At 34.5% G+C, this 27,241-nt stretch overlaps 1 protein-coding gene and 1 long non-coding RNA gene across 2 annotated transcripts; both read left to right on the forward strand.

Annotated features, from left to right (window-relative positions):
- On the forward strand, positions 1 to 26,749 carry LOC116005512 (CHD3-type chromatin-remodeling factor PICKLE). The gene is made up of 30 exons (XM_031245718.1): positions 1 to 147; positions 5,165 to 5,302; positions 5,428 to 5,582; positions 5,826 to 5,984; positions 7,602 to 7,831; positions 7,918 to 8,013; positions 10,201 to 10,337; positions 11,742 to 11,954; positions 12,034 to 12,141; positions 13,119 to 13,169; positions 13,280 to 13,379; positions 14,597 to 14,739; positions 14,822 to 14,919; positions 16,078 to 16,216; positions 16,321 to 16,490; positions 17,899 to 17,965; positions 18,061 to 18,183; positions 18,902 to 19,011; positions 19,150 to 19,231; positions 20,122 to 20,319; positions 20,744 to 20,894; positions 20,986 to 21,091; positions 21,302 to 21,376; positions 21,937 to 21,998; positions 22,102 to 22,178; positions 22,888 to 23,018; positions 23,710 to 24,298; positions 24,844 to 24,973; positions 25,690 to 25,763; positions 25,923 to 26,749. The coding sequence occupies exons 1-30, from the start codon at positions 1 to 3 to the stop codon at positions 26,418 to 26,420; spliced, it is 4,557 nt and encodes a 1,518-aa protein (XP_031101578.1). The 3' UTR covers positions 26,421 to 26,749.
- LOC116005513 lies at positions 9,112 to 9,545 on the forward strand. Its single transcript, XR_004094982.1, has 2 exons — positions 9,112 to 9,362; positions 9,449 to 9,545. It is a non-coding gene; the product is annotated as an uncharacterized LOC116005513 (long non-coding RNA).
- Positions 26,750 to 27,241: the final 492 nt, after the last annotated feature.

Here is a 27,241-nt window from a genome sequence, read left to right on the forward strand (position 1 = left end):
ATGGCTAGTTTGGTGGAAAGGCTTCGCGTTCGGTCGGATCGAAGGCCTGTTTACAATTTAGACGATTCCGACGATGACGCTGATATTAGGCGTGGCAAATCTGGCCCTTCACAGGAGACAGTTGAGAGATTTGACAGACCGGATGCGGTAAATTGCTAGATTTCCGAAAAAAGCGATTTTTTTTTTTCCTGATGTTCACATTGCTCATTTCTCTGTACTTTTGCATTTTTTTGTTCTTTTGTTTTTACCCACTCTGCCCCACACTTACACTGACCAACACAAAATGACCTGTGTGACTTGAAAATAGTTCAGTGGTAATCTGTGCTTTACTTTGGTTAACAATTCCTTTTTTTTTTTTTGTTTTTTTCCTTAAATATGTTTTCTCTTACTGTGAACTTGGAACTCTGTACTGCTCATGATGTGAGAGCTAAAATGAAGTGGAGTTTTAGGAATTTTAGCTTCAGCTGTGTCTAGGATGTGAACAGGTTGATCAAATGTGAGCTTAACGGGCTTGGTTGGCTATTGAAATATTGGTTGTTTGCATTACAAACTGGACTTCTGTGAAAACCTAAGTAGTTTAGGTTGTGAGAAGGTGTTTTACTATAGCAATGGACAAATTAGCAGTTTATGTAATTGCCCTTTTTCACATTGGAATTGGAATGTAGTTGAAATTGACATCAGTGTGGAATTGGCAGTAAGAAAGTTCACTGTTGTCCATGGTTAGAGAATCCCTTTCAAAAGAACTAGAATAAACTGCTCATTTAAATGGAAGAGTATTTTGTCTGTAATCCAATATGGCATTACTATATCACTCTTGGATCATAAAAGACTGCAACTTTTCCATTTATCTGTTTGTTGAACACAATTTATTTATTTTTTTCTGAAACATATAATTTGATGGGTCTTTTCAAGAAAAGACTAGTTTATGTTTGAAATTTTAACTGTATTATGATGTGTATATATGCACTTTACCTAACTATGGTTACTACTTGGAATTAGATTTAGGTGGCCTTCCAATATGGCACTATGTAATCCCAAGTCTCAACTACTCTCTAGTTTTATTCTAGCATTATCCTGGACATTATACTTCCCAAGCTTCACTAAATACTATAGTAATAGTCTTTGATCATTAGGTGTGTGAATTCAGAGTAACTTTTTTATAAACCACTTAATGTTAGCTTGATAATTATATGGAGAATAAAGGTTTCTTTAAAATACTCTGTATTTGCTGTTGTGTAATTAACTAGCTTTACTGTTAGTTCAAGGCGATGGTAACATGAATTTGATCACTTGAAAAAACATACAAAGTTACAATAGAATTCCACAAACATAGCTTTATTTACATTCTTGATTCTTGATGCTGAAAAAAATCTTTTCCTGAAGTATATTGAAAACAAATGTGAATCTAAGATGATGCTAAATTGATCCCTAGTTCCTACAATGGTCAGAAGTAACAATCAAGAGGCTGCTAATTACTTGTCCAACTTATGGATCAGAGAAACTTCAATTGAGCAGTCTAGGCTATTTGCTATTTTGCTTTTGACCCAAGTAGTTGGGTTTTAAATTTTTTCTTTTTGATGGCTTGTGTTTATTTGATTTTTTGACCATGACATTCTGATGAGGTACATGTCACATGCGTTTAGGCTTGATTTAAATAATTTAAGCAGAGTGTTATCTCACAGATGGTATGTGGGGCTGGTGTTACTGCTAGTGTTCCCTTGTTTGAGATGTATGGGAAAGAATATCAGTTTTACTGAGCTGGGTGGTGGGAGTGGGAGTGAGAAAATATGTTGACCAAATGACATCAGTAGGCATGGGAGTGAGAAAATATGTTGACCAAATGACATCAGTAGGCAAAAGAAGAATTACTTCAGAGGAAAAAATGACATCAGTAGGCAAAAGAAGAATTACTTCAGAGGAAATGATGCCAAACAAATAGTCAGGTTTAATTATTGGCTTACCTGAGAAGGTTTTGATTATTTGGTGGTAAAACACCTATAGCCCTATAGGATTAAAGTTCAAAATCAACACTTGGATGAGAACTTTAAACTTATACATGGAAGTTGATAGAGACATGACAATGACATTTTGAAATGAATATCAGTTTTACTGAGCTGGGTGGTGGGAATGGGAGTGAGAAAATATGTTGACCAAATGACATCAGTAGGCAAAAGAAGAATTACTTCAGAGGAAATGATGCCAAACAAATAGTCAGGTTTAATTATTGGCTTACCTGAGAAGGTTTTGATAATTTGGTGGTAAAACACCTATAGCCCTATAGGATTAAAGTTCAAAATCAACACTTGGATGAGAACTTTAAACTTATACATGGAAGTGGATAGAGACATGACAATGACATTTTGAAATGAAAATGTAGAAAAATATTGCTTGTTATGCGTGGATATTGTCCTATTTTTGGCGCAATTAATTAATATTTCTGTTTGTCTGTTGTCTCATAATCAAATGATTTCAATCTCTGAATGGACAGATGCTTGGATCTTGTAGTGAGTGGATTATGCTGTAGGGTGTTTGTATTTTAGTTGCAACTTATTCTATGTTTTCAATAAAAGAACTATCAACCAGAAGTCATATCAAGTAAAATATGTTTTAAAAAGAAAATATCCACATTTTGCATTCTTGTACAGTTGTACACCAACTAATTTTTGGAGAGCTTCAAACTTGGATTGAGTGATGCCCTTAATGCTGTCAACAGAACCAATGATATATGCTTACATCATGGGCAAGAAAACATAAAAGAAAATATCAAGGAAACATAGTTGGGGAAGGAAAAGAAAATGTTGGGTTGGCTTGAGACCCAAAACTCCCTTGTCCCTTAATTTAGGGTTGAATTTCTATTTGTCCATTCTTCCAAAGAATGGTCCTTTTATAGGGTTGATTTTAGGGTTGAATTTCTATTTGTCCATTCTTCCAAAGAATGGTCCTTTTATAGGGTTGATTGCAAGGATTCCTAGTTAATAATTTGGTAGTTTCCAAATAACTAAATTGCCTAAACTAATTCGAAGACTAAGAATAATAAACCAAATAACTAAACTAAGTAATATGCCAAATAACTATCTAGTAGTTTCTTTATATCTAACAAATAAGACTTCTTTAATTGCCAAAGAACTATCTAGTAGTTTCTTTATATCTAACAAATCTGCATTAAAACATTCTATATGTCATTTTGCATCACTTATGGAGTAATTGTTATTTTTAGGAAAAGGATCACTTTGTGCTTTCGTTTTAGGCAAAGCCCGACTTTGTATCTCTGATGTGCTTTTTCGCTTTAGAAAGATTGGTTGTGGGAGGTAAAGATTTGTAGGCTAATGGTGGTGGGCCAACTTGGGTGATGAATGATTTGCAATAGGAGATGATGCATGAACTTCTTACTCTTTTTAAAAAAAAAAGCTTTAAAAGTCCTTTTATTTTCAAAAACATTCCCTATTTTGATTTTGATTTTTTTGAAATTAACCAAAACATTATGATACAAGCTCTGTAAACTACAAAATAGTAAACATAAATATTATGTACCAAATTGTGCTCCATAGCAACCGAGTTTGTAATTGACAACTTACTAAGCTACCAATTTTCCAACTTTAAAATGTGTACATACCAAAAAGACTTGTTATTATCAACTTTCTAGAGTACAAGTATAGCAACTGTTGATGTGTTAAATAATTGAATTGTGTTGCACTAGATTACTGTTGAAGTGCTGTTTTAATTCCACACTTGGTTGCTATTCAAGTTGGGCCTTTTATATTCTCGGTAATTGATTGGCACAGGAGACTACAATAGAAGTAGTATGTTACTTTCATATAAGCCTTTATTATTTTTCACGTGGCTACAGATATTCACTTGCTTTGGGACTAGTTATGTCTAGGTTCATGGCATTGGTCTTCATAATTAATAAATATCATATTTAGTGTCTTCTGTAATTTCGATTTTCTATGCCATTCTTGTTTCTTGGGTCTGGTCAAATAAAGCATTTGCCTTGACGAGTATCTTCTACCAGATCTTATCGCAGATCATGTAATTAGTGTTCAATGGGAATTCTCACAAACCGTCTGTTGGTAAGTTTAGGGATCCTATATAAGTTCTGATTAAATCTGATTCTATCTGTTAGGATCTCATGTTGGTTCAACCTGCTTACTGCTAACCAGGGTACAATTAAGTTCTTTTAAGTTTCGATTTGGTTTGTCCTTAGCTTCCCCTTGAACATCAGAAGGCTACCAGATGTTATCACAGATGATGTAATTAGTGTTGAGTGGGAATTCTCACAAACCATCTGTTGGTAAGTTTAGGGATCCTATATAAGATCTGATTAGATCTGATTCTATCTGTTAGGAGCTTATTACTAATATCAATTAGGTTTACTAAACTTCATGATGTTTCTGATGAAAATGGAAACTAGTTGTTTAGCTTTCAACCTTATTTAATACAATTCTATCTATTATTTTTGGTGTCATTTTATTCCTAGGTAATATTTCATAATTATGGTCCTCATTTATGTTTGATTCCCATTGGGTTGTAGTCATTAGGGTAGTACCAAAAGAAAAGTAAATAATTCCTTAGTTTGGGATATTTTCAATGGGGTGTCAGCTTTTTAGGTTCTAGCATTTCAAACATCTCAAAGTGGGTCAAATAACTTCTACTTTCCTGTCCCATTATGTGTGATACATCCTACTGAGTGTGCTAGGTAAGTCCTTAAGATATTCCTCAGAGTGTTGACTTTGTTTGTTTTTTTTTAGTTTCTTAAAATATATATATATATATATTTGGTCATTTCTAATAATGGCATAGGATGACAGGATTGGTTTAGAAGTTTCCTGGGAGCTAGGATGTTTCTTTTTCAAGATTTCCATTTTGCTAAATTGGCAGTAAAAGCTGTGCTGCCCGCATGGTCCTGTGTGATATATGTGTGTATTTGCTTCTGCAATTGGACTTTCAGAAACTTTGTTGGTAGATTAACTATTTTGGATTTTAACCATTTAAATGTCTGTCCCATTTGTTTTCTGTGCAAAACAATCACCCAAGGATTTCACATAAAATTTAAAATATCATTTAGAGATTACTTCCTTCTTAAATGTTATTTTAGGATTATATGTATTTTCCTATCAGTTTTTATCTTTCATTTCATTTTTTTTATTGGTTTTCCTATTGATAGAAAGTTGATTGTTGTCAAGCTTGTGGTGGAGATGAGAATCTCTTGAACTGTGAAACATGTACTTATGCATATCATCCAAAGTGTTTGCTTCAACCCATGAAAGCCCCTTTTCCTAGCAGCTGGAGGTGCCCTGAATGTGTACGCTCCTGTTTCCCTACTAATTGTTTTTTGTTTTTTGTTTTTTTTTTTTGAAATTACAGTGATAGTCAGAAGTTGTTTAATAATTTTTTCCCCCATTTCTCTATTATTTTCTCTGTTCATAGGTGAGCCCTCTCAATGATATTGAGAAAATATTGGATTGTGAAACACGCCCAACTATTGCTGATGATAGTGATGCTTCAAAACTGGGATCAAAGCAAATATTTGTGAAACAGTATCTTGTTAAGTGGAAAGGATTCTCTTATCTTCATAGTTCTTGGTACATCTCCATTATGACAGTGCTTAGCTTTTTTTGATCTGTTTTTTTTTCCCTCTCTATATGGAATGTATAGATTGACAGTCTTCTAAGTTGAATAGTAATGTCACATTTCTGCTGTTAGCTTAAATTTTATGCCACTTCTCCAATGTTGATTCTCATAGATCTTTAGCGTTCATGATTTACTTTGTTAAATTAGACAAGGCAACAGTTTCTTATATGCTATAATGCTATATACTATTTCAGGGTGCCGGAGAATGAGTTTGTCAAAGCTTACAAGACTCTTCCTCGTCTAAAGACAAAAGTGAACAACTTCCATCGTCAAATGTCATCGATGACTGACACAGAAGATTATGTTGCTATACGTTCAGAATGGACTACTGTTGACCGCATCCTTGCTTGCAGGTTTTATTAACCATTAGCAGAGATAGTTCTTGCAGTGTTGTTTATTTTACTATAAAGCTTTTGATTACTTGGGATACCTTTAAGTTTGTGACTGAGTTGGACTGAAGGTATATGTGGAAGAAATTTACAGTCTGCATATTGTATGTTTAGGGTGCTTTGATCTTTGATTGAAATTGTATTTTGCTACTGTAGTATTCTATTTTGATTTTGAGCATAGAGTTGATAGGTAGAGATCATTTTCTCAAGCTTCGATAATTTTCAGCTGAAGTTTCTCATTTGTAGTGTTCGATAAAGTGATTGGACCTGGAGATTTTAAAGTTGTAGATACCATGGCTAAAATGAGTGTTAAATATTCTCTGCTCATAGTTGACAAAATGGATTGGAGAGAAGTGTATGCGACTTCAGGCTTAAATACTGGTATTAAGGTATTATTAAATTGTGCATTTTAGTGGGAATTATTGTTAATGAAGTCTTCGCAGATTGGGTCATTGGGTTGTGTGGGTTATGTGAGCAGGAGAAATAACAGTTTCAGAAAGACTGGGTAAAGATAAATATATGAAGCATGAGCAGTTTGACACTAAAAGGAAGTAAGATATATTTATAGGGAAGCAAGGACAAACTTGAGAAAAGAAGGGAGCAAACTTGAATGTGGTGAAATAAGAGGGATGAGATTATCAGGAATCTGGAAAAAAGGTCACAAGACCGATATTTGGGGAAAATTACTGTGATGCACTTTTGGATTGTAGTAATTCAGATCTCTTATGGGAGATACATACTTATGGAAGATTTCACTTACGGTTGCAATATTTATTGATTGAAAGTTAAGGATTCTTCAGAAAATTTAAGATAGGGAAAATGTGAGGGAGGACTTTGATTTTTAGAGATGATTGAAAAAGTTTAGGAGTAGGAATTCCCACAGAAATTGGGTGAAGTTTAGGATTAGGAATAGGTTAAGTAAAATTCAGTAGGATCCTAGAAATTGGGATCTAGACATTTAGTAGTGCATGGTGAAAGTTTTGTTCAAGGGATGTCTCTGTGTTTATGCTGTTATTAAAGTCTTGCTTATTTTGTGTGTGTGTATGTGTGTGTTTTTTTGGGGGGGAGGGGGGCTCATTAAGATAGTATTGTAAGAGAAAATATTGAATTATTTCCATCAGAAGTATTTGGTTGAGTGGTGGTCCTACTATCTCTGAGGTTTCAGTATCCTCTTTTCCTTGTCTCATTACTCTTCTTTTCTTTTCCTTGTATAAAGATTAGCACTGTATCTGATGGATATCGGTGCTTGAATAGGGGCTGGGCTGGTTGCTGGAAACTAATTGTTTGGATTTAAGTGTGTGGCTGACAATGATGTTAGTTAATGCAAATTTATCACTTGTTTGTCTGAGCCAGGTAAATTGGTTTTTGCAATCAATGATCAAGTCCAATCTTGCTGATAGTACATGCTGTGCCTATGAAATACTTTTGGCAAATGATAGAAGCTCCTTATTCTATTTTCTATTCATATTCTTCCTACCTTTAGTGTGGTATACTGGTTATAGGATATACGGAGTATTTATTAATTATTATACATAGTTTTTCTCCAAATGCTAAGGGGTATAATGTTCTGCTATTTAACAGAGGAGATGGTGAGGATAAGGAGTACTATGTGAAGTGGAAGGAACTCCAGTATGATGAATGCTCCTGGGAACTTGAGTCAGACATTTGTTCTTTTCAGCAAGAAATTGAAAGATTTAACAAAATCCAATCCAGACGCAAGCAAAAAAGCAGCCCTCAAGATACCACAGAATCAAAAAAGAAACAAAAAGAATTTCAGCAGTATGAATGCAGTCCTGAGTTTCTTTCTGGAGGTAGTCACAATCTCCTTGGTGCTTTTTGGATTTTATTTTCTGTGCGTATACTTTTCTAAAGCTTCATCAATGGGATGGAATGCAAGGTTCCCTGCACCCTTATCAGCTTGAAGGGCTCAACTTCTTACGGTTTTCTTGGTCCAAACAAACACATGTGATACTTGCAGATGAGATGGGTCTTGGTGAGTTTATTTTGTATTGAGTTAATTCCATCAATGGTCCTCCGACTATGTTGATTTTCCAAAATTAGTCCCCTACTTTTAATTTGGACAATTTAAGTCCCTTGACTTTCAAATTCTTTCCAATGTTGGTCCTTTCGTCAAATTTTGGTTAAGTTGAGGTCAAATGAAGGGGTAACATTGTCCGTTCACCTGTATAGTGTATTATTACTTGTATTTTTCATGTCCTATATGCTATATATATGAATATAATCTCAGTCGAAAGACTTCGACTGAGATTATATGGCTTCGATTGAGACTTCAGTTGAGATTATATTCATATATACAACGTATAGGACAAGAAAAATGCGAGTAATAATACACTAAACAGGTGAACGGACAATTTTACCCCTTCATTTGACCTCAACTTAACCANTTCCCACAGAAATTGGGTGAAGTTTAGGATTAGGAATAGGTTAAGTAAAATTCAGTAGGATCCTAGAAATTGGGATCTAGACATTTAGTAGTGCATGGTGAAAGTTTTGTTCAAGGGATGTCTCTGTGTTTATGCTGTTATTAAAGTCTTGCTTATTTTGTGTGTGTGTATGTGTGTGTTTTTTTGGGGGGGAGGGGGGCTCATTAAGATAGTATTGTAAGAGAAAATATTGAATTATTTCCATCAGAAGTATTTGGTTGAGTGGTGGTCCTACTATCTCTGAGGTTTCAGTATCCTCTTTTCCTTGTCTCATTACTCTTCTTTTCTTTTCCTTGTATAAAGATTAGCACTGTATCTGATGGATATCGGTGCTTGAATAGGGGCTGGGCTGGTTGCTGGAAACTAATTGTTTGGATTTAAGTGTGTGGCTGACAATGATGTTAGTTAATGCAAATTTATCACTTGTTTGTCTGAGCCAGGTAAATTGGTTTTTGCAATCAATGATCAAGTCCAATCTTGCTGATAGTACATGCTGTGCCTATGAAATACTTTTGGCAAATGATAGAAGCTCCTTATTCTATTTTCTATTCATATTCTTCCTACCTTTAGTGTGGTATACTGGTTATAGGATATACGGAGTATTTATTAATTATTATACATAGTTTTTCTCCAAATGCTAAGGGGTATAATGTTCTGCTATTTAACAGAGGAGATGGTGAGGATAAGGAGTACTATGTGAAGTGGAAGGAACTCCAGTATGATGAATGCTCCTGGGAACTTGAGTCAGACATTTGTTCTTTTCAGCAAGAAATTGAAAGATTTAACAAAATCCAATCCAGACGCAAGCAAAAAAGCAGCCCTCAAGATACCACAGAATCAAAAAAGAAACAAAAAGAATTTCAGCAGTATGAATGCAGTCCTGAGTTTCTTTCTGGAGGTAGTCACAATCTCCTTGGTGCTTTTTGGATTTTATTTTCTGTGCGTATACTTTTCTAAAGCTTCATCAATGGGATGGAATGCAAGGTTCCCTGCACCCTTATCAGCTTGAAGGGCTCAACTTCTTACGGTTTTCTTGGTCCAAACAAACACATGTGATACTTGCAGATGAGATGGGTCTTGGTGAGTTTATTTTGTATTGAGTTAATTCCATCAATGGTCCTCCGACTATGTTGATTTTCCAAAATTAGTCCCCTACTTTTAATTTGGACAATTTAAGTCCCTTGACTTTCAAATTCTTTCCAATGTTGGTCCTTTCGTCAAATTTTGGTTAAGTTGAGGTCAAATGAAGGGGTAACATTGTCCGTTCACCTGTATAGTGTATTATTACTTGTATTTTTCATGTCCTATATGCTATATATATGAATATAATCTCAGTCGAAAGACTTCGACTGAGATTATATGGCTTCGATTGAGACTTCAGTTGAGATTATATTCATATATACAACGTATAGGACAAGAAAAATGCGAGTAATAATACACTAAACAGGTGAACGGACAATTTTACCCCTTCNTAAACAGGTGAACGGACAATTTTACCCCTTCATTTGACCTCAACTTAACCAAAATTTGACGAAAGGACCAATATTGGAAAGAATTTGAAAGTCAAGGGACCTAAATTGTCCAAATTAAAAGTCGAGGACTAATTTTGGAAAATCAACATAGTCGGAGGATCGTTGCTGGAATTAACTCTTTTGTATTTCTCTTTATCAAATTCTTGATTTTGTTAAATAACATTATTTGGAATATTCTTGTGTGATTAACTTGTAAGGATGCAGGCAAAACTATACAGAGTATTGCATTCTTAGCTTCTCTTTTTGAGGAGAATGTTTCCCCTCACTTAGTTGTTGCTCCTCTGTCAACCTTGAGGAATTGGGAACGTGAATTTGCTTTATGGGCTCCTCAGATGAATGTAGTAAGTATTAATATATTTCGATTCTTTTTTATTTGTTCATTTTAGTCCACCTGTTATTGTGAAACTCTACTGTTAATATAGGAAATGAGAAGATATTGAGTCTCTCTATTCAACTTGGTGATGGCCATTTAAAAAGGCATTTAAAAGTCATGTCATTTTGAATTTTCATGAGGCATCAAAAACTGTGTTTTATGTTCCAGAATATGAAAAAAGCATACTTTCAAGCCTCATTCACTTAACATTAAAAACCTAAAAGATATTCTACACATTAAAATTGTTTTGTTGTTTTCTTGTTTTTTTAAATCCAGAATGGAAATAAATGTAAAATTTGTCAAAAGACCAAATGTCCTCCTAATCAAAACCCTAAAATCAAAGCCCAAAATACCCACCATGGACCCAACACAAGTATCATTTGAAATCGTTGATTCTTGGGAAAGCATCTGTTATATTTCTCTTGTGCCGAGTAAGCAAATCAAATGCCAACTTTTGGAAATAGAATTTGACCTTGCTTATTTAATTTACCCACTGGAAAAAATTGTTGCCAAAGTGATTTCTGCTGTTGTCTGTTGATAGTTGGAGGTATGGACTGGTGAGTGGAGGAGGTTGTGGGGGTGGTTGAGATCATCTAGATCTGGGCACCAAAGTTGTTAGTTACTGGCTTGGGGATTATGTTGCTGCTGCTGGAGGTTTCCGGCAGGATAGGGAGGCTGTTGTGAGAGAAGTGAGGTCGGGAGGGGAGGCTGGATGATAGGTGTTTTGGAGAAGATGGGTTATATTTTCTTCTGGAGTTTTACACCTCAAATGTACGTAACTGTTTTCCAAACATTTGGGTCAAGTGAAGTAGTAAACAATGTGATTTATAATTTTTTCAAGTGCAAGATATGGCTGTTACACTTGGTGTGGTGTTCCATGTTTTGGCTGATGGTAATGGTGTTTGCGGTGGTAAAGAGTGGGATGTGCACTGTAGGGAAACAATAATATTATTTTTTGTCACTACATTAAGTAAAATTTGTACAGTATTTTGTTTTACGTTTGCTCTTTTTTAATTTATCTTACTTTTTTGTGGGTAGTCTGTAAGTTTTTATTGCTATTTCAGGCTTTCTTTGTCGAGTTCTAATTCTTACTAGAGGGCTTCTGGAAATGAATGGTCATGAAATCTCATTTCACAAGTATATGACAATCTTGAATTTTATGAATGCTACTTCAAAGATGGTCATCGCCTTAAGAGATTTTTTTTTTTAAAATAAAATTTTAAGAGAAAAATGAAGGCTGATGTTACAACGTCCTGGAAAGTGAGGACTAAAAGTGGAGTTTGCAGTGACATGGACCCAAAGTGCTAAAATGCCTTTTTGTTATTTATAGATAATTTTATATACATCTTCTTAACAGAAGCCACTGGTGTAGGTTATGTATGTTGGTTCATCCAATGCGCGTACTGTTATAAGGGATTACGAATTTTACTTTCCCAAAAATCACAAGAAGAGCAAGAAGAAGAAATCTGGTCAAGTTCTTGGTGAAAGCAAGCAAGACAGGATAAAATTTGATGTTCTTCTTACATCATATGAAATGATTAACTTAGACACTGCATCTCTGAAACCAATAAAGTGGGAATCCATGGTAAATATCTTTTGGCACCCTGCGATTTGCTGTTAATTTGTGTATTAAGCTGTAGTAAGGTGCCAACATCTGTATTTAGGTTGTCGACGAAGGCCATCGTTTGAAGAACAAGGATTCAAAATTATTTTCATCATTGCAGCAGTACTCCAGCAGGCATCGTGTCCTCTTAACTGGAACACCTCTCCAGGTTTGTGAACATATTCAACACATGGTGTCATGGTGTAGCTGGTTATAGTGTTAGTCTGTAATTCATTGCTTTTCTGTAAATAATTTTTTTTCATTTTGAAAAATTTCACCTAGAATCCTATATTGTTTTTGAAACAACATTTTGGGAGAGTTTGATGAGTAATACTGAGATTTGAGGACAAATACATTTTATACGATAGAGTAACATCCTTGAGTACACTGTGATGGAAAATAATGGGACTTTTGGACATATCTTTAGTAATGACAGTCGAAAGCCTTTTTCTTTTTTATTTACTTATGTCCTTGCCTCAATTTTTCTATTCCTACTAAAAATCTTTTTGTTCTGTGAACTCATTTGAAACATAAGTCTAGTACACTTCTTTTGCTGGATTATGCTATTAGCATTTGAGCTTTGGATATCAACCTTTCGAATTGATTGGAGAGTTTTGACTCTTAAAATTCATCTATCTTCATTCTAGCAGTTGAATTTACTTAACAAATACAAAGTGTGATGGTGCACTGAATTTGGAATTGGAATTCTATCATTTCGCAATTTGTGCTAAAGCTTGTGACAGTGTTAGTAAGCATCAAGCTGGAGCACTGGCTGTAATGTGAAATTATTTCTAGGTGCCTGCTAATTTTCTTGATTTGCAAGTCAGTATTGCCGTATCCTTGCACTCATTACAAGTCAGATCCTTTAGTGTTGTTATCTAGCAAGTTCTTTATTGTGTAACTCTTTCAACTGTGCAAAATTATGTGCCTCTTGTTTGGATATGCTGCTATATGCATTCAAGCTCTTGCTATCTTTTCTTTTTAAGAATGACGCCTGGGCATAGTCATGGTTCTATTTGATACTTAGACTTCAGTTGTGTTTGCAAGTTTGAGACATTTGTATTTTATAGTGTTTGCATTATCTTTTACTTATCAAAGCCTACTTTTTATTTATTATTTATTATTATTTTTTTTTTATAATTTCAGAACAATCTGGATGAACTTTTCATGCTTATGCACTTCCTTGATGCTGGGAAGGTCAGTGCCCGCCTCAGTTTTTGAGAAGCAACTCCTAACGAAGTAAAAAAAGTAATTTAATTGTAGACTGGCCAGTGTAAATGTGATATATTTTACATTAATCTTTGCAGTTTGGAAGCTTGGAGGAATTCCAAGAGGAGTTCAAGGATATTAGTCAAGAAGAGCAGATCTCAAGGCTTCACAGGATGTTGGCACCACATCTGCTCAGAAGTACAACTCTGAAACTCCATCTCATGCTTCTCATTTGATATTTTAGAATTTTGACTTATATGGGTTAAGCTTCCTATCAAAATTCAAATACACATAATTTTGTTTAACTTCTACACTGGTTTGTTAAGTGTGTCTTTGGATTCTCCTTCTGATATAATTGGCATCTAGTTTTGGATAAAGTTTAAATGGGTTGCATCTGTAATTTAGCATGAGATAAAACAAGTGTTTTATTTATTGTTGTACAAAAAAAAATCATTAGTAGGTAAATGTAACGAGATTTCATGTTATAAAAAATCTGTTATTTAATTCTTTAGGTTTCTATTTTTTTAAAAATTTTTTTATATGTTTATATATGGTTATACAGTGAAAATTTTTGAGTACTACATTCTTTTTAATATATCAGATTCTATTCTCTTCATGTCTGAGGATGATGCATAAAGTTAAAGCTGCTTTTTAACGCTAGTAAGGCCTGGAGAAGTACAAGATTTGTATTTTTCTTGTTTCCACACCACTCTGTTGAATGATCTGCTCATTACCCTCTTTCATTTTAGTGCTGTTGGTGCAGTATAATTTAGTGATCAATAGCCTCCACAATTCCTAAACCCTTTACCTCCATTAATCTCACCTTAGAATACTCCAAAGACTTCTTCCTTGCAAACAACGAGGATATTGTAATTTTTTTTGCTAGTTTGGATAATTTGTAGCTATTCTTGATTTTTGTTTCAGGAGACTCTCATGTATCCTTTTAGGGATTATTCCTTAAGAATTAAGATAGCTTCTGAAGGAAATGTATGACTGATTGACTGTACTGGAAAATCTTTCTAGATCTTAGTAGGCTTTTGCTATATAATCACAAAAAAATGTATTCGGGTCATTTTTCAAGTTCCTGAAACAAATTTCCAAGTTCTATAATTATGTTTTTGAATATATGCATGACTGAGGAGCAGTGTCACTCTGAGGAAGGTCTTACTGAAGTACTCAGTATTACAGTAAAATAAAAGATGCTTTTGTTTTTGCTTCTTCTCTGATAAGGGTCTTGAGGATATTCATGGAAATTGGCTGGCTTTATTTCAAGATTTCTTATTTGTAGTTGTTTCCTCTTTTAGGGTACATCTTTCTTTCAAAGTTGTATCAACCTTTGTTCTTAATAAGATTCATGTTTTATTGTTAAAATGTCTTCTTAAGTAGCTGGCTAAGCACTATGTGATAAATTGCAGGGGTAAAAAAAGATGTCATGAAGGAACTACCTCCTAAAAAGGAGCTAATTTTACGTGTGGAATTGAGTACTATGCAGAAAGAATATTACAAAGCAATTCTAACCCGTAATTATCAGATACTTACTCGCAAGGGTGGTGCACAAGTAAGTTACATGTTCTTTTATGAGAAATGCCCTTGTACTGCTATGTTTCACATGTAATGATGGTCATTGTTTCTGCCATTAGATTTCTCTTATAAATGTGGTTATGGAACTACGCAAGCTCTGCTGTCACCCTTTTATGCTAGAAGGTGTTGAACCAGAGGATAATAAAGAGTTTCACAAGTAAGTAAAATTCATTTCTAATTTTTTATTATCTTGTTGAGAGGCTTAGGAGATGCTAGATATTACTTCTCACATAAAAAGTAAATTTTCTTTTGCAAGCATCAGAATGCTCAGCAAAAACTATATGTAATTTGTAATTATTGTGGCACTTATGGTTTGGTCGTACAGGTTGAACACCCCAATGATTAACCTTAAGGGTCCGTTTACTAACCGAAACTGTTTTCTGTTTTCTATTTTCTAATTTTTCAGTTTTCAGTCTCTGTTTTTTGTTTAGAAAACTTGTTTACTAACACTTATTTTTTCAAATTTATTTTTTTTAGATTAACGCTAAAAAATTAACACAAATATAATTTCGAGTGATTTTTAGACCTTATATTTAAAGTATTTTAATATTTGGTTTAAATAGAATAAATGTAGTTTTTACTTTTAAGTCCAATATATGTAAGATTTTTACATTTGATATCCGAACCAAATTTATTTCTGTATAACATTACTAAAAATATATCCGAACCAATAACCTATTAAGTTCACCTAAAATTTAGTTTAGATAATATTAATATTTTTTGAGCTAATATTTAAAATATTTTTGGATATTTTCATTTGAATGACATGTATATAAATATATAATTTTTACTTTGAATTTTAATATAGATATATGTGAAATTTCAATATCCGATATTTGGACCAAACTTGTATTACGATATACCATAACTAAAAATATTCGAACCAATAATCAATTGAGTTAATAATGTGAATGATTTCTAACTTTAAGCATAAGCAAATAAGTTATGTTTAAATAAGTAATGCAAGTAGAAAAGATAGAAAATGGTGATAAGTAAAAAAAGATGATAATGAATGTAATCATAGTAATGAATAATTATGTAAGTAGATAATGGTAAGAGTGTGGTTATAGTGACATATATATAGCCAAATAGATGATATATGATTCTGTTTCTATTTAGAAAACAGCTTTTAATAGTTTTCCAGTTTTTTAGAAAACTGGAAAATTGTTTCCTATTTTCAAAATGCTAGTAAACATGTTTTATGTTTTCTGTTCTCCAATTCTCCACAGAAAACTGGAGAAATTTTCCTGTTAGTTTGCCATGCTTTTTCTATTCAACTTAATTTATCTTTCTGTCACTTGCATTTGTATAACAGGCAGCTGCTTGAATCTTCTGGCAAGTTGCAACTTCTTGATAAGATGATGGTGAAGCTTAAAGAGCAAGGGCACAGAGTGTTGATATATACACAATTTCAGCATATGTTGGACTTGCTAGAAGATTACTGCAACTTTAGGGTATTAACACTTTCATTTGATTATCTAGAATTTGAATTTGTTATTTACTGTTCATTTGAATATCTGGAAAATTGATCTTAATGGCTGCTTTTTTCTCTGATCAGAAGTGGCAATATGAACGCATCGATGGAAAAGTTGGTGGAGCTGAAAGACAAATTCGAATTGATAGATTTAATGCTAAGAATTCTTCCAGATTCTGTTTTCTGCTGTCAACTAGGGCTGGGGGTTTAGGAATTAACCTTGCTACTGCTGATACAGTGATTATATATGACAGGTACTTTAGGATTTATATTGCATTTTTCTTTTTTACTTTTTCTCTTTTCCCTTTGATTGATATAGTGGACTTGATAAAGTCATGTTCTCTGGTACTTGTGTATGAATTTGTAGTGTGGGCCACATGTGAATGCTCATTTCTACTGTCGCTTAAGACATTAATCTCTTTAATGGTGTGAGCTTCTTGATCCATGCCAGAAATGAGTTGTGTGCTTATAGATGATTAAATGAATTGCCCTAAAAAGTAGGAGAATATAAGGAATTAGGGAGTAACATATATGAAAGACTGTTGACATGAAGAAATGGAAAATTTGTGCTTCTCATGTCACTGTTGCTTCCTTTAATTGCCTTTAGGAACTACCAGATTTCTTGTTTAGTAAATTCTTTCTTATGAAGAAAGGTTGAGTATTGCCTATCACCAGCAGCGAATCGAGAGTGATGGGTGCTAAAAAAATATTTATCTGTAATGCTTCTTTTTAAGTGTGCTTGTGTTCCTCCTAAGCAATTTGTTGAATACAAGTTCGTGTGACCTTAACCTTTATTGTTATACATAATTCTTCTTTTGTGCAAGGAGAAAACTTAAATCACCTGTTCCTGAACATTGTTAGTTATCAATGACAGGCACAGGGCCAGTATGGGAGTGGGAGTTTTGAGCTGGGGTTCATGATTTTTTCAATAAAAAGTGCATTTCATTTCCAGTGCAACTTCATTTAGGGAACTTCTATGAAATCTCATTCCATTATATTGATGTCTTGAACAAGGGTAAAGTTATATGAGTTTCATGAAAGAGGCAGTTGGTTGATCTAGCTGCAATATGTACACATACTAAAATGGAGTCCTGTGTGTACTTAATGAGATGCTAAGAATCCAGCCAAAATGAGTTTCTGCTAGAAGCTTCTAGATGCGTCTTAGCAAAGTATTACTAGACAGACCAACACTTCATTTTATTCAACGTATGTCCAAAAGCAGTAAAATAATGAGACTTGTTTTTCATCAGAGGTAGAAGTGAGCCTTGCCAAGATATTTCACTGGTTTAATTCCTTAACCTGGTTATTTTTACTTGAAGCCTATTAAAGAAAGGCATGGTTCCAATAATTTTCCTTTCCCAGATCCTGCAAGATGCATGAGCCTTGGACACTAGGTCTTTCATTCCTAATGATGGTTGATATCTTATCATAGTTCAGCTTTTTCCAAGTATAGTAATTAAGAATACTAGAATTATTTTGTGTTAGCATTTTTAGGAATCAATGTGAAGTGGTGGTCAATACTGAAGAGGACTTAACATTAGATGGGTATATGGATCCTTGTAGGTCTTTATGGCTTTGATGTGCCTCATCTGTTATAGAAAACTTGTTTATGGTTTGATTGTTTTGTTGACGTATCTATTAATCAATGGGGCTCTTTTTCAGTGATTGGAATCCTCATGCTGATCTACAGGCAATGGCTAGGGCTCATAGGCTTGGTCAAACAAGCAAGGTTAAATATTTGCTTATGAGCTTACCATTCTGTTCAGACTTTTTGATGCCTTGTTTTAGGTTTCTGGATTTATTTGCTTATTTATGATCATCCAGGTAATGATATATAGACTCATACTAAGAGGAACTATCGAAGAAAGGATGATGCAGATGACTAAGAAGAAAATGGTTTTAGAACATCTAGTTGTTGGGAGGCTCAAGGCTCAAAATATCAACCAGGTAATAGAACTTGATTGCTTTAAACAAATTCTTTTTCATTCAAGTTTTTACCAATGTATGATTGGGAACAGATTATCTCAAAACATTAGATTGACCATCCAATTTATGTATTTGAGCTATAAACCTTCTGTATGAGTCATTCTCTCTGGATTCATTCATATAAACTACTATTAATACTTTTGTTTGTTTGTTTGTTTGTTTTTTTTTTTTGGTGGGGGGTGCGGTGGCCGGTGGGTTGATTCCTCTCTGTAAGTAATGACAATAGTACATTATGAAGGGTAATATTTAGAGCAAAACAAATTAAAAATCCTACAAGTATTTTAGTATTTAAGCAGAGTGCCTTGATTTATTTCTCAAAGTTAAACAGAAATGGTAAATTAATACCTTTTTCTTAGTGTCAAGTGAATGCTCTGTGTTCTGTGATTGGTTTTATTCCATTATTATTTAGTTTTATGTGCTTTTTAATCATTGGAACTGCCTTTATCCATACAGTTATTAACAGTATCATTTGCCCCCAAATATTTGTTAATCCTCAATGATAGTCCTTTTAAATTTATTGTATTTCTTCTAGTCACTATTCCTTCGCATTGAGTTTCTGATTTGTTAATATTTTTGTCTCTTGAGTATTTAGCCGATCAGTAATTCCTTTTGTGATGGGTATTTCTGTGATCAACTGCATTTTCTTAAATCAATTGTGGCTATCTAAATCTTAATGCAGGAAGAACTTGACGATATCATTAGGTATGGGTCAAAGGAGTTATTTGCTGATGACAATGATGAAACAGGAAAATCCAGACAAATTCATTATGATGATGCTGCTATAGATAGGTACATTTTCTTTCTTTCCTTGTTTTGTATGGTATTGGTTTATCTAAAAAATTTCTTCACTTCAAGTTCTATTTAATTTACCTTCTCTTTATAAAATATGAAATTATCATTTTGGCAATTTAATTGTTTCAACCTCAGATTACTGAACCGTGAACAAGCTGGAGATGAGGAAACTGTCTTGGATGAAGAAGAAGAAGATACTTTTTTGAAGGCCTTTAAGGTTTATTTCATATATACCTTTGTTTTATTCGCTGAATTTGCCACACTGACTGGTATTTGTTTCCTTGCTTCCCCTGCCAAATTGGTTTGGGCATATGGCCTGTCTGAAACTGCCCCCACCTGATGTTTTAGGTGCCGTTCTGCCAAAAATATGAAACTGAAGCAGAATTGAACTTTGATTTGGTTCTTATACTTTCTGTGGCAAAGGAATTTGCTTTGCTTTGGTTTGGTTGTTGATACAACCCAAATTATTATCATTTGTGAATTCAAGAAACCAAATTAGAGATATTGCCAATTTGCATGGTGACAGCAGCCAAAGTTTTCTGTTGAGCGATTTGGTCGTACAAGGCTATATATATCACACCTCAACATCCTTTCATTGGGACACGAAAGTCTATCATTGATGCCTCCATGAGAGGCATTTCCATACTTTGCCTCTCCTCTACCCAAAAAAAAAAAATCTTTCTAAGATTTTCTATATCAATGATATGCTAAAACCCTGTGTGCTTGTTTGTCATAATCCAGTGGAAAGAAGTAAAGAACAGGAATATGACGTGGTGTGGCTTTGCTATTGCTATTCACTTTTCACTTTCTGTTGGATTAATAGCATCGGAGGTGTGTGTGTGTGTTTTTTATTTGGCCTGCTTTAAGCATGGATTGATGTTCCACTGCATCCACATGGCTCAAAAATAAAAATATGCTTGGTTTTGTAATTCTGGCTCAGATGTGGACCTAATTCTTCCTTGTACTATGTTGAACTGGTGCTAAGGTGACCCTTAAAAATGATTGTTCAAGTGTTTCTTGAGTTGGACATTTTAAACTCACCTTTAACTTTTTTCTTTGATTTGATTAGTCAATTTTGAGAAAGCTAAACCATCATGAATGCTTTAGGTTGCAAACTTTAAATACATTGATGAAGAAGCAGCAAAAGCTGAAGAGGAAGTTCCAACAACGCCCTTAGAGGATAAAACAGCTACAAACAATTCAGAAAAAGCAAACTTCTGGGAGGAATTGCTACGAGACAGATATGAAGTTCATAAAGTTGAAGAATTTAACACTATGGGCAAGGGGAAGAGAAGTCGTAAACAGGTTTGTTTTTTCAATCAATCTATGGGCACCTGTTCTTTCAAATATTTAATACTCGTCCAGAATTGCAATTAAAAAACAAATTACCAAACCGCATATGAACTCTCTTCACTTCTGGTTGGGAGATGTAGTATGATGAACATGATAGTTTTCTAATGTCATGAAAAAAAAAAAAAATGGACTAGACACAATAAAATGTTTGTAAAGCACATTTTTTAATATTTCACCTCTCTTTGAACTTGCTTAATGTTTTTTATTTTATTTTATTTTATTTATTTATCTATTTTTCTTTTGATGGAGGTGGGCTTAAATGCTGTAGTTTCTTCTGATCCTGTTTGTAACTACTCAATTCTCTTTTACTACTTTGGTTTCTATTTTATCATGTGTTTCTATCGTAATTATAATTTCCATTTCATGTTCTTTCTAGATGGTATCAGTTGAGGAAGATGACCTTGCCGGTCTGGAAGATGTGAGCTCTGACGGAGAAGATGATAACTATGAAGCTGATTCAACTGATGGTGAGACAGCTTCAACTGGAGCAGCAGCCATTAAAAAACCTATTAGGAAGAGAGCACGTGGTATAAAATGGCTTCGTGTTAGTTGTTTTACATTTATATGAATCTGATTAATATGACATCTAAAGCAACACTGTTTGTCAACCTTGAACAGTGGACCCCTCGGAACCACTTCCTTTGATGGAAGGTGAAGGGCGATCATTTAGAGTACTGGGATTTAATCAGAACCAAAGGACAGCATTTGTCCAGATTTTAATGAGGTTAGATCTTGCATGTGTTTCATCTCATGCATTTTTTCTTGGTCCTGCTAACATATGTTTGTGTTTCACTTTCTCATATCTGTCCTTGCACACTTGAAACATGGGGTAGTTAAATTATTATATCTATCCCCATCATGAAATGACAGCATTAGTTCAAAATGTCTTTCCATATACATTTTCATGCCTGACAACTTCCCCTTTATTTTGCAGATTTGGTGTTGGAGAGTTTGACTGGGCCGAATTCACACCACGCCTTAAGCAGAAAACTTATGAAGAAATTAAAAAGTATGTGACTACTTTATATTTTAAGTTTGCACATTTTGTAATCCTTTGGAAAGTGTGGAAAGTGTGTGTTACAATTAAGCAAGTTCTGTCCTGAAAATTGAAAAATGGCCTAGGACACATAGGCTCTGATACCATGTAGACTTACAGGAGGATGAAAGTATATTTTCATTTATAAAAAGGGCATTGTACATAGGAAAATATACACGTATAAACACACATGCAAGAACACCAAAGGCCAAAGATCTAAACTACCACATGCTGGAAAACCAAAGGTATAACCTGACACATGCTATATATGTTTCAACAAGTGTTGATGTTGCATATGTCATATACACTTCAAAAGAATATGTAATATTTCTTCTGTACTATACTGGGATAATGGAATGTTTTTTATGTTTTTTTTTTTTTTTTTCCCTTAATATTTGTTTTACTGACAGAATCTTAGTGCTCTCTGTTACACTGATTATATATGTCTATCTCCAACTTACTTTATAGTTATCTAGTTTTGACTAAAAAGATTATATGCATTAACTGAGTCTTATTATGTGTCATGATAACAGTTATGGGCGCCTATTTTTGTCTCACATTGCTGAGGAACTTACTGACTCTCCCACCTTTTCAGGTTATCATTTTGATTTAATTTTTTTTTCATTTGTTATCTCTTTGTAGTTAGTCCTTTAAATGAACTTGAGCTTGTAATCTCTAAATTTCATTGCTGCATGCAGACGGTGTTCCGAAAGAAGGTTTGAGAATACCAGATGTACTTGTAAGGATTGCAGAATTACTTCTTGTAAGAGACAAAGTAAGTCTACATTTAGCAGAAAGAGAATATAACTCACTAGAATGTTGTTTATTTCTATTGCTTATCCTGATCTCTGATGTAGCCATAGCATTTCATTACTGATTAAGTATTAAATTAGTTTTTCGGTGTTGCTTTTCTGCACTAGTAGTGCATCTCCATAGTTCCATCACCACATGATCACACATATTTTTCAGTCATAAAGTGTGTATGTGTATTTTTTTTTCTTGGTTTTTGGGACAGTGTTAGGATGAGCATCATGCATTGCAAAGAACTGAAAAGCTGTCGAGAGCAGTAGGAAAATCTTAAGTTAAATGTTGTAAAACTATTCAATTCATTAATCATTTTGAGTATTTGTTGAAAGAAGGGCAAGTAATCCCAAGACCAGTGTGGTCAATCCAGTCTGGAATGATATAATAGTTGAGCTGATTTGAAACTAGATTTGGGCTCTCATGCTTTTGTTGTTTGTGCATTCTATATTGATAATAGACATGAATCTATTTCTTGCCTCCTGCAAATGTGCCCTTTTACTGCAATTGACCTGGTTATGCTGGTTTTTTCACATTGAAGCAAACCTTGATTCTAGCATGGATAGCACTCATAGCAGTGGCTCTGAGCCTCTGGCCATCATTTTCAACATAAATTTTTCTGTATTTTTACTTTTTATACAGTAGTTTGCATCAGAGTAACAAACTAGTTGGCTGAGTTTCAGGTCAAGGCTTTATCAGAAAAACCAGGTTGTCCACTTTTCACAGAGGACATTCTATCTCGCTTTCCTGGACTCAAGGGTGGAAGACTATGGAAGGAGGAGCATGACTTATTGCTTCTGCGAGCAGTACTCAAGTATGGGCTCCTCCTATTGCCATTTTTTTCATGATACTAATACATTCTCATCACTTTCATGTAATAAATTTTGTAGTTTTTTTAATAATTTAGATGGAGAGAGTGTTGAGAGCTAATGTTCAGATTGTCTTTTGGGAAAACTTAGGATATGACAACCTGCTACTGAATACTCATAATAAGTGGGTCCTCACTTCCAAAAGTACCTAAAAGGTTAATGTGTTAAGAAATGAAAGGCTATCTACTTGAGCCAAGTAGTTTCCTTTGATTTGTCTTACATTCTGTTCTATACTACGTGCTTCACATGATTCCTGATTCCTGATTCCTGATCTAAGACAAAATTCTGCTTGCACAAATTGGGTGCATTTGCTTCATTGGCTTATGAAGGAAACTGAAACATGGGGCTAGTAATAAATTGACTTCTAAACCTTAGTGCATCCCAAACTCCACTCAACAACAGTTTGGATTCCATGACTGCCATATGTCAACCATGATTCTATCATTTCTCTAAATTCTACTAGTTTCTGCTTCAGTAAGTCTTAAAGCGGCTATTATGTAGGTTGTTGTGTTGTGCATTCTTGGTTGTTATTGCTCTTGGTGACACTCCAAAGTGCAAATATTAGTTGGACTATAGTATCTCATTGAGGTTCTATGCTTACTTTGATTTTTCCTTTTTATGTTATTCCACATGAAGGCATGGTTATGGAAAATGGCAATCCATAGTTGATGACAAGGAGTTGAAGATCCAAGAAGTGATTTGCAAGGAGCTAAATATCCCCATGATAACTTTGCCTGTGCCAGGGGCTTCTCAACAGCAGGTTATTACACCTGGAACCTCTCAACCACAAGTTCCTGGTTCAGGGGTTTCCCAGGCACAAGTACCTTTATCAGGAGTTTCCCAAGCACAGGTACCTCTATCAGGAGTTTCCCAAGCACAGGTACCTCTATCAGGAGTTTCCCAGACACAAGTACCTGTATCAGGAGTTTCCGAAGCACAAGTACCTCTATTAGGAGTTTCCCAAGCACCTAATGGTGAAAATACATCCAATGCCGGAAGTACTATTAATCAAGTACAAGGACGTAGTGGTGGAAATGATCTTGGAGCTGAAGTTGGTGCTACTGTTACTGGATCAAGTGATCCTTCAAGCCGAACACAGCTTTTCCAAGATTCTACTTTTTTATATCATTTTAGAGAAATTCAAAGAAGACTGGTTGAGTTTGTTAAGAAAAGGGTGCTGCTTCTAGAGAAAGCTCTTAATGCGGAATACACTAAAGAAGCCTATGTAAGTTCCCGGTTATAACTTGTCCTAACTCCTGAGGCAATGTGGCATCTTTTTCTGGGTGTAGATTGTCAGTTTTGTTAAAAGCTGCATCTTCATATTTTCCCTTTCAATGAGGTTAAAAGCAAAAGCCTTTGAATTAGATAAAGTTCAATCCTGTAACTTTGTCAATAAATTTGGTTTTGAACTTTGTGTGCTTAACACAATGGCTTTATCCCTAAATTTGATCTTTGCACAATTATACATGAGCTACTCCTTGTGCTTTGACCAAGTGTTCTTTTACCATTATCATAAATATTCCCCAACTGCTGTACAGTCTAGCAGTTCAATTTCAAATAAATAGATTACTAAAGAGTCATACCATTTGGAAGTGTCATAACAAGGATGCCATTCAACTAAATCCAATTTGAGCCTTATTGAATCAGCTTGTGTTGGTTGTATGACTTCTCTTTTTCCATTCAGCTCTGTAGCTCACACATGGGTATCTGTTTTCACTTGCCCTTTTTAAAAAAATTATTTGTTTATTTATTTATTTTCAAATTTTACAGGGTGATGAGAGGTCAAGTGAATTGCCTAGTGATGAGACAGAGTTCGAACCCAAGGTTTTGGATGCACCAAGCCGAAATGTAGATTCTGATAATGAAGTTTTTGATCATTTGCCAAAAATTATTGGGATTTGTAAGTGTTGCCCAGTGCCTCTTCATTTGTTTTTTTAGCATTTACTGGTGAGGAATTCATGCCAGCACACTAATAGTGGGCTTGTCCTCAAGATTACACAATATATTGAATTGGGTTAATGAATAATTTGGAGCACCTTTCACAAAATGAGCTGAATAATTTGAAGTATGCGCACATGCATATCATGATGTCCGAATGATGGGCCTTTATCCTCTTATTGTGGTCTTGTAAGGATTATTGCAGACGGATTTATTTGCTCTGTTTGGTAATATTCTGAGTAGGTGATAATGATGTGCATATGTTTGCCTTACTAAATCAACAGTAAGCAGATCTGTCATCATTTTGGTGTGGATAAGGAAATCCTTAGAGGGGGTGGTTAGACTTAAAGAATGCCCAGCTTAGCCAAATAAGAACATTGATAAGAGGCAACAGTACATTGACTAATAAAGGAAAGGATTCACTCATTGCATGAGGCTTTTCATTTTACTGTTTTATGGATGCATCCACTACTTTTGTATCCCTCATCTACTTATTATGTTTAGTCTGTCACATGGTTTAGTCTGTTACACTTAGCTTGTCAGGATGAAATATATATCACATTAGAAGAATAGGGATCTTTTGTGGAGCTCAATATTTTTGTGGTTGTAATTTACTCTGTGTGTGTGTGTGTGTGTGTGTTTTTTTTTTTTTTTAACATGAAAATTTGATTCATGCAGCCCCACAGGAAGCTTCAGAAGCTGCTTGCGATACTAAACCAGATCGTTTGGGTGTGGCTCAGCTTTATAATGAGGTTAAATCCTTCACTTGCACAGTTGAAATTTGATTTCATTATATGCTAAATTATGCAGTCGATAGATTACAAGCTAGAATTTTTGTTTTCTAAAAAAATCATGTCAATGTAACAAATGGAAGCTACTTTATAGAAAAACTAATATTTTTCCGTCTAAAGATGTGCAAGGTGCTTTCTGAAAATGTTGAAGATTCAATAGCCGAATATGCTGCAAATCAAACGGCAAGTGCTGGGATGAAAAAGAACCTTCATCTGTTTCAGAACATAAGTCACGAGATGAATCAAATACTTTCGTCATCGCAACAGACTTCTCCCAATTTAGAGAGGTTCATATGCCCAGAAGATACAAAACCAGAAGCTGGAGAATCAAATTTATCGTCAATTCCTCAAGGAGACAATTTAGTTGCTGCTGGTGGGGAAGAAAATGATGACAAAGTAGTAGAAGATTCAGATCCTCAATCAGAGAGTAGTGATTCAGAAGCGAACCTCGGGGTAGAGGGGAGCAATGCAGATGACAAAGTTGCGGTAGCAGAAACACCTCCTACAGAGACTATTGTGGTTTGTGATACCGATAATCAGGATGATAATACTGGTGCTAACAGTGATACTTCTACTCAGGGAAGACCAGAAAAGGGTAGCAGCATGGATTTGGATTGAAGGATTAGATACACATGCTATTATGCTCTCTAACCCCTTTGCTTTCTCAAGAGTAGGGAGGCAAAGGTAATTTTATCTTTCATTTCTCATTCCTACATATATTAGTGGGATATGTTAGTACAATTGTACTAGTAATTCATACTGAGACACTGGTACTACTGAACTTTAGCTTGTGGCTTTAAAAAAAAAATAGCGTGTGGGTCCATGATATGTACTTTGGGGAAATTGACTGAAATGGGAAGGTTTACAAATGTTGTGGACAAAAACAAACAATTTTTTGAAGTTAGATAAATCTAGGAGAAACTACTTTGGCATTTCCGTTTTACAAACTCGCCTTATCAGAAATGCATGTTGCAAGTGTGTTTCACATATTCTCAAATGCAAATCTTGTATGCGATTTGATAATATTTTTAATTCACGCCAAAAATACCAAATACGTTTGGAAATTAATTTTTTAATTAATGGATCAATTGTAGTCTTTTTTATTTATTGAGGGGGAAACCCAAAAAATACATCCAGTAGCTAGTTGATATTATACATAAGGCGCCATGCCGGATAGTCGACCCTATCGTTTTCTAGCAAGCTGAGAATAGAGTTTCGATCAAAATATGCATTCCTCTAGGATATTCTTTAGAGACTCTAGCCAATCGATCCGCTACTGCATTGACCTCTCGAGGCACATCAGGCCTCTAGATACTGCAGCTCCTGTCTACAAGCTTTCAAGATGTTGTAGGTCACTGCATTTACATTGGTTAGAGCTGGCTACTCAACATTCCATTGACAATTTCGGAAGAGTCCCCTTCCAAGATAACTTTCTTGAA

This window comes from Ipomoea triloba, chromosome 15, assembly GCF_003576645.1.
Source record: "Ipomoea triloba cultivar NCNSP0323 chromosome 15, ASM357664v1".
NCBI lineage: Eukaryota > Viridiplantae > Streptophyta > Magnoliopsida > Solanales > Convolvulaceae > Ipomoea > Ipomoea triloba.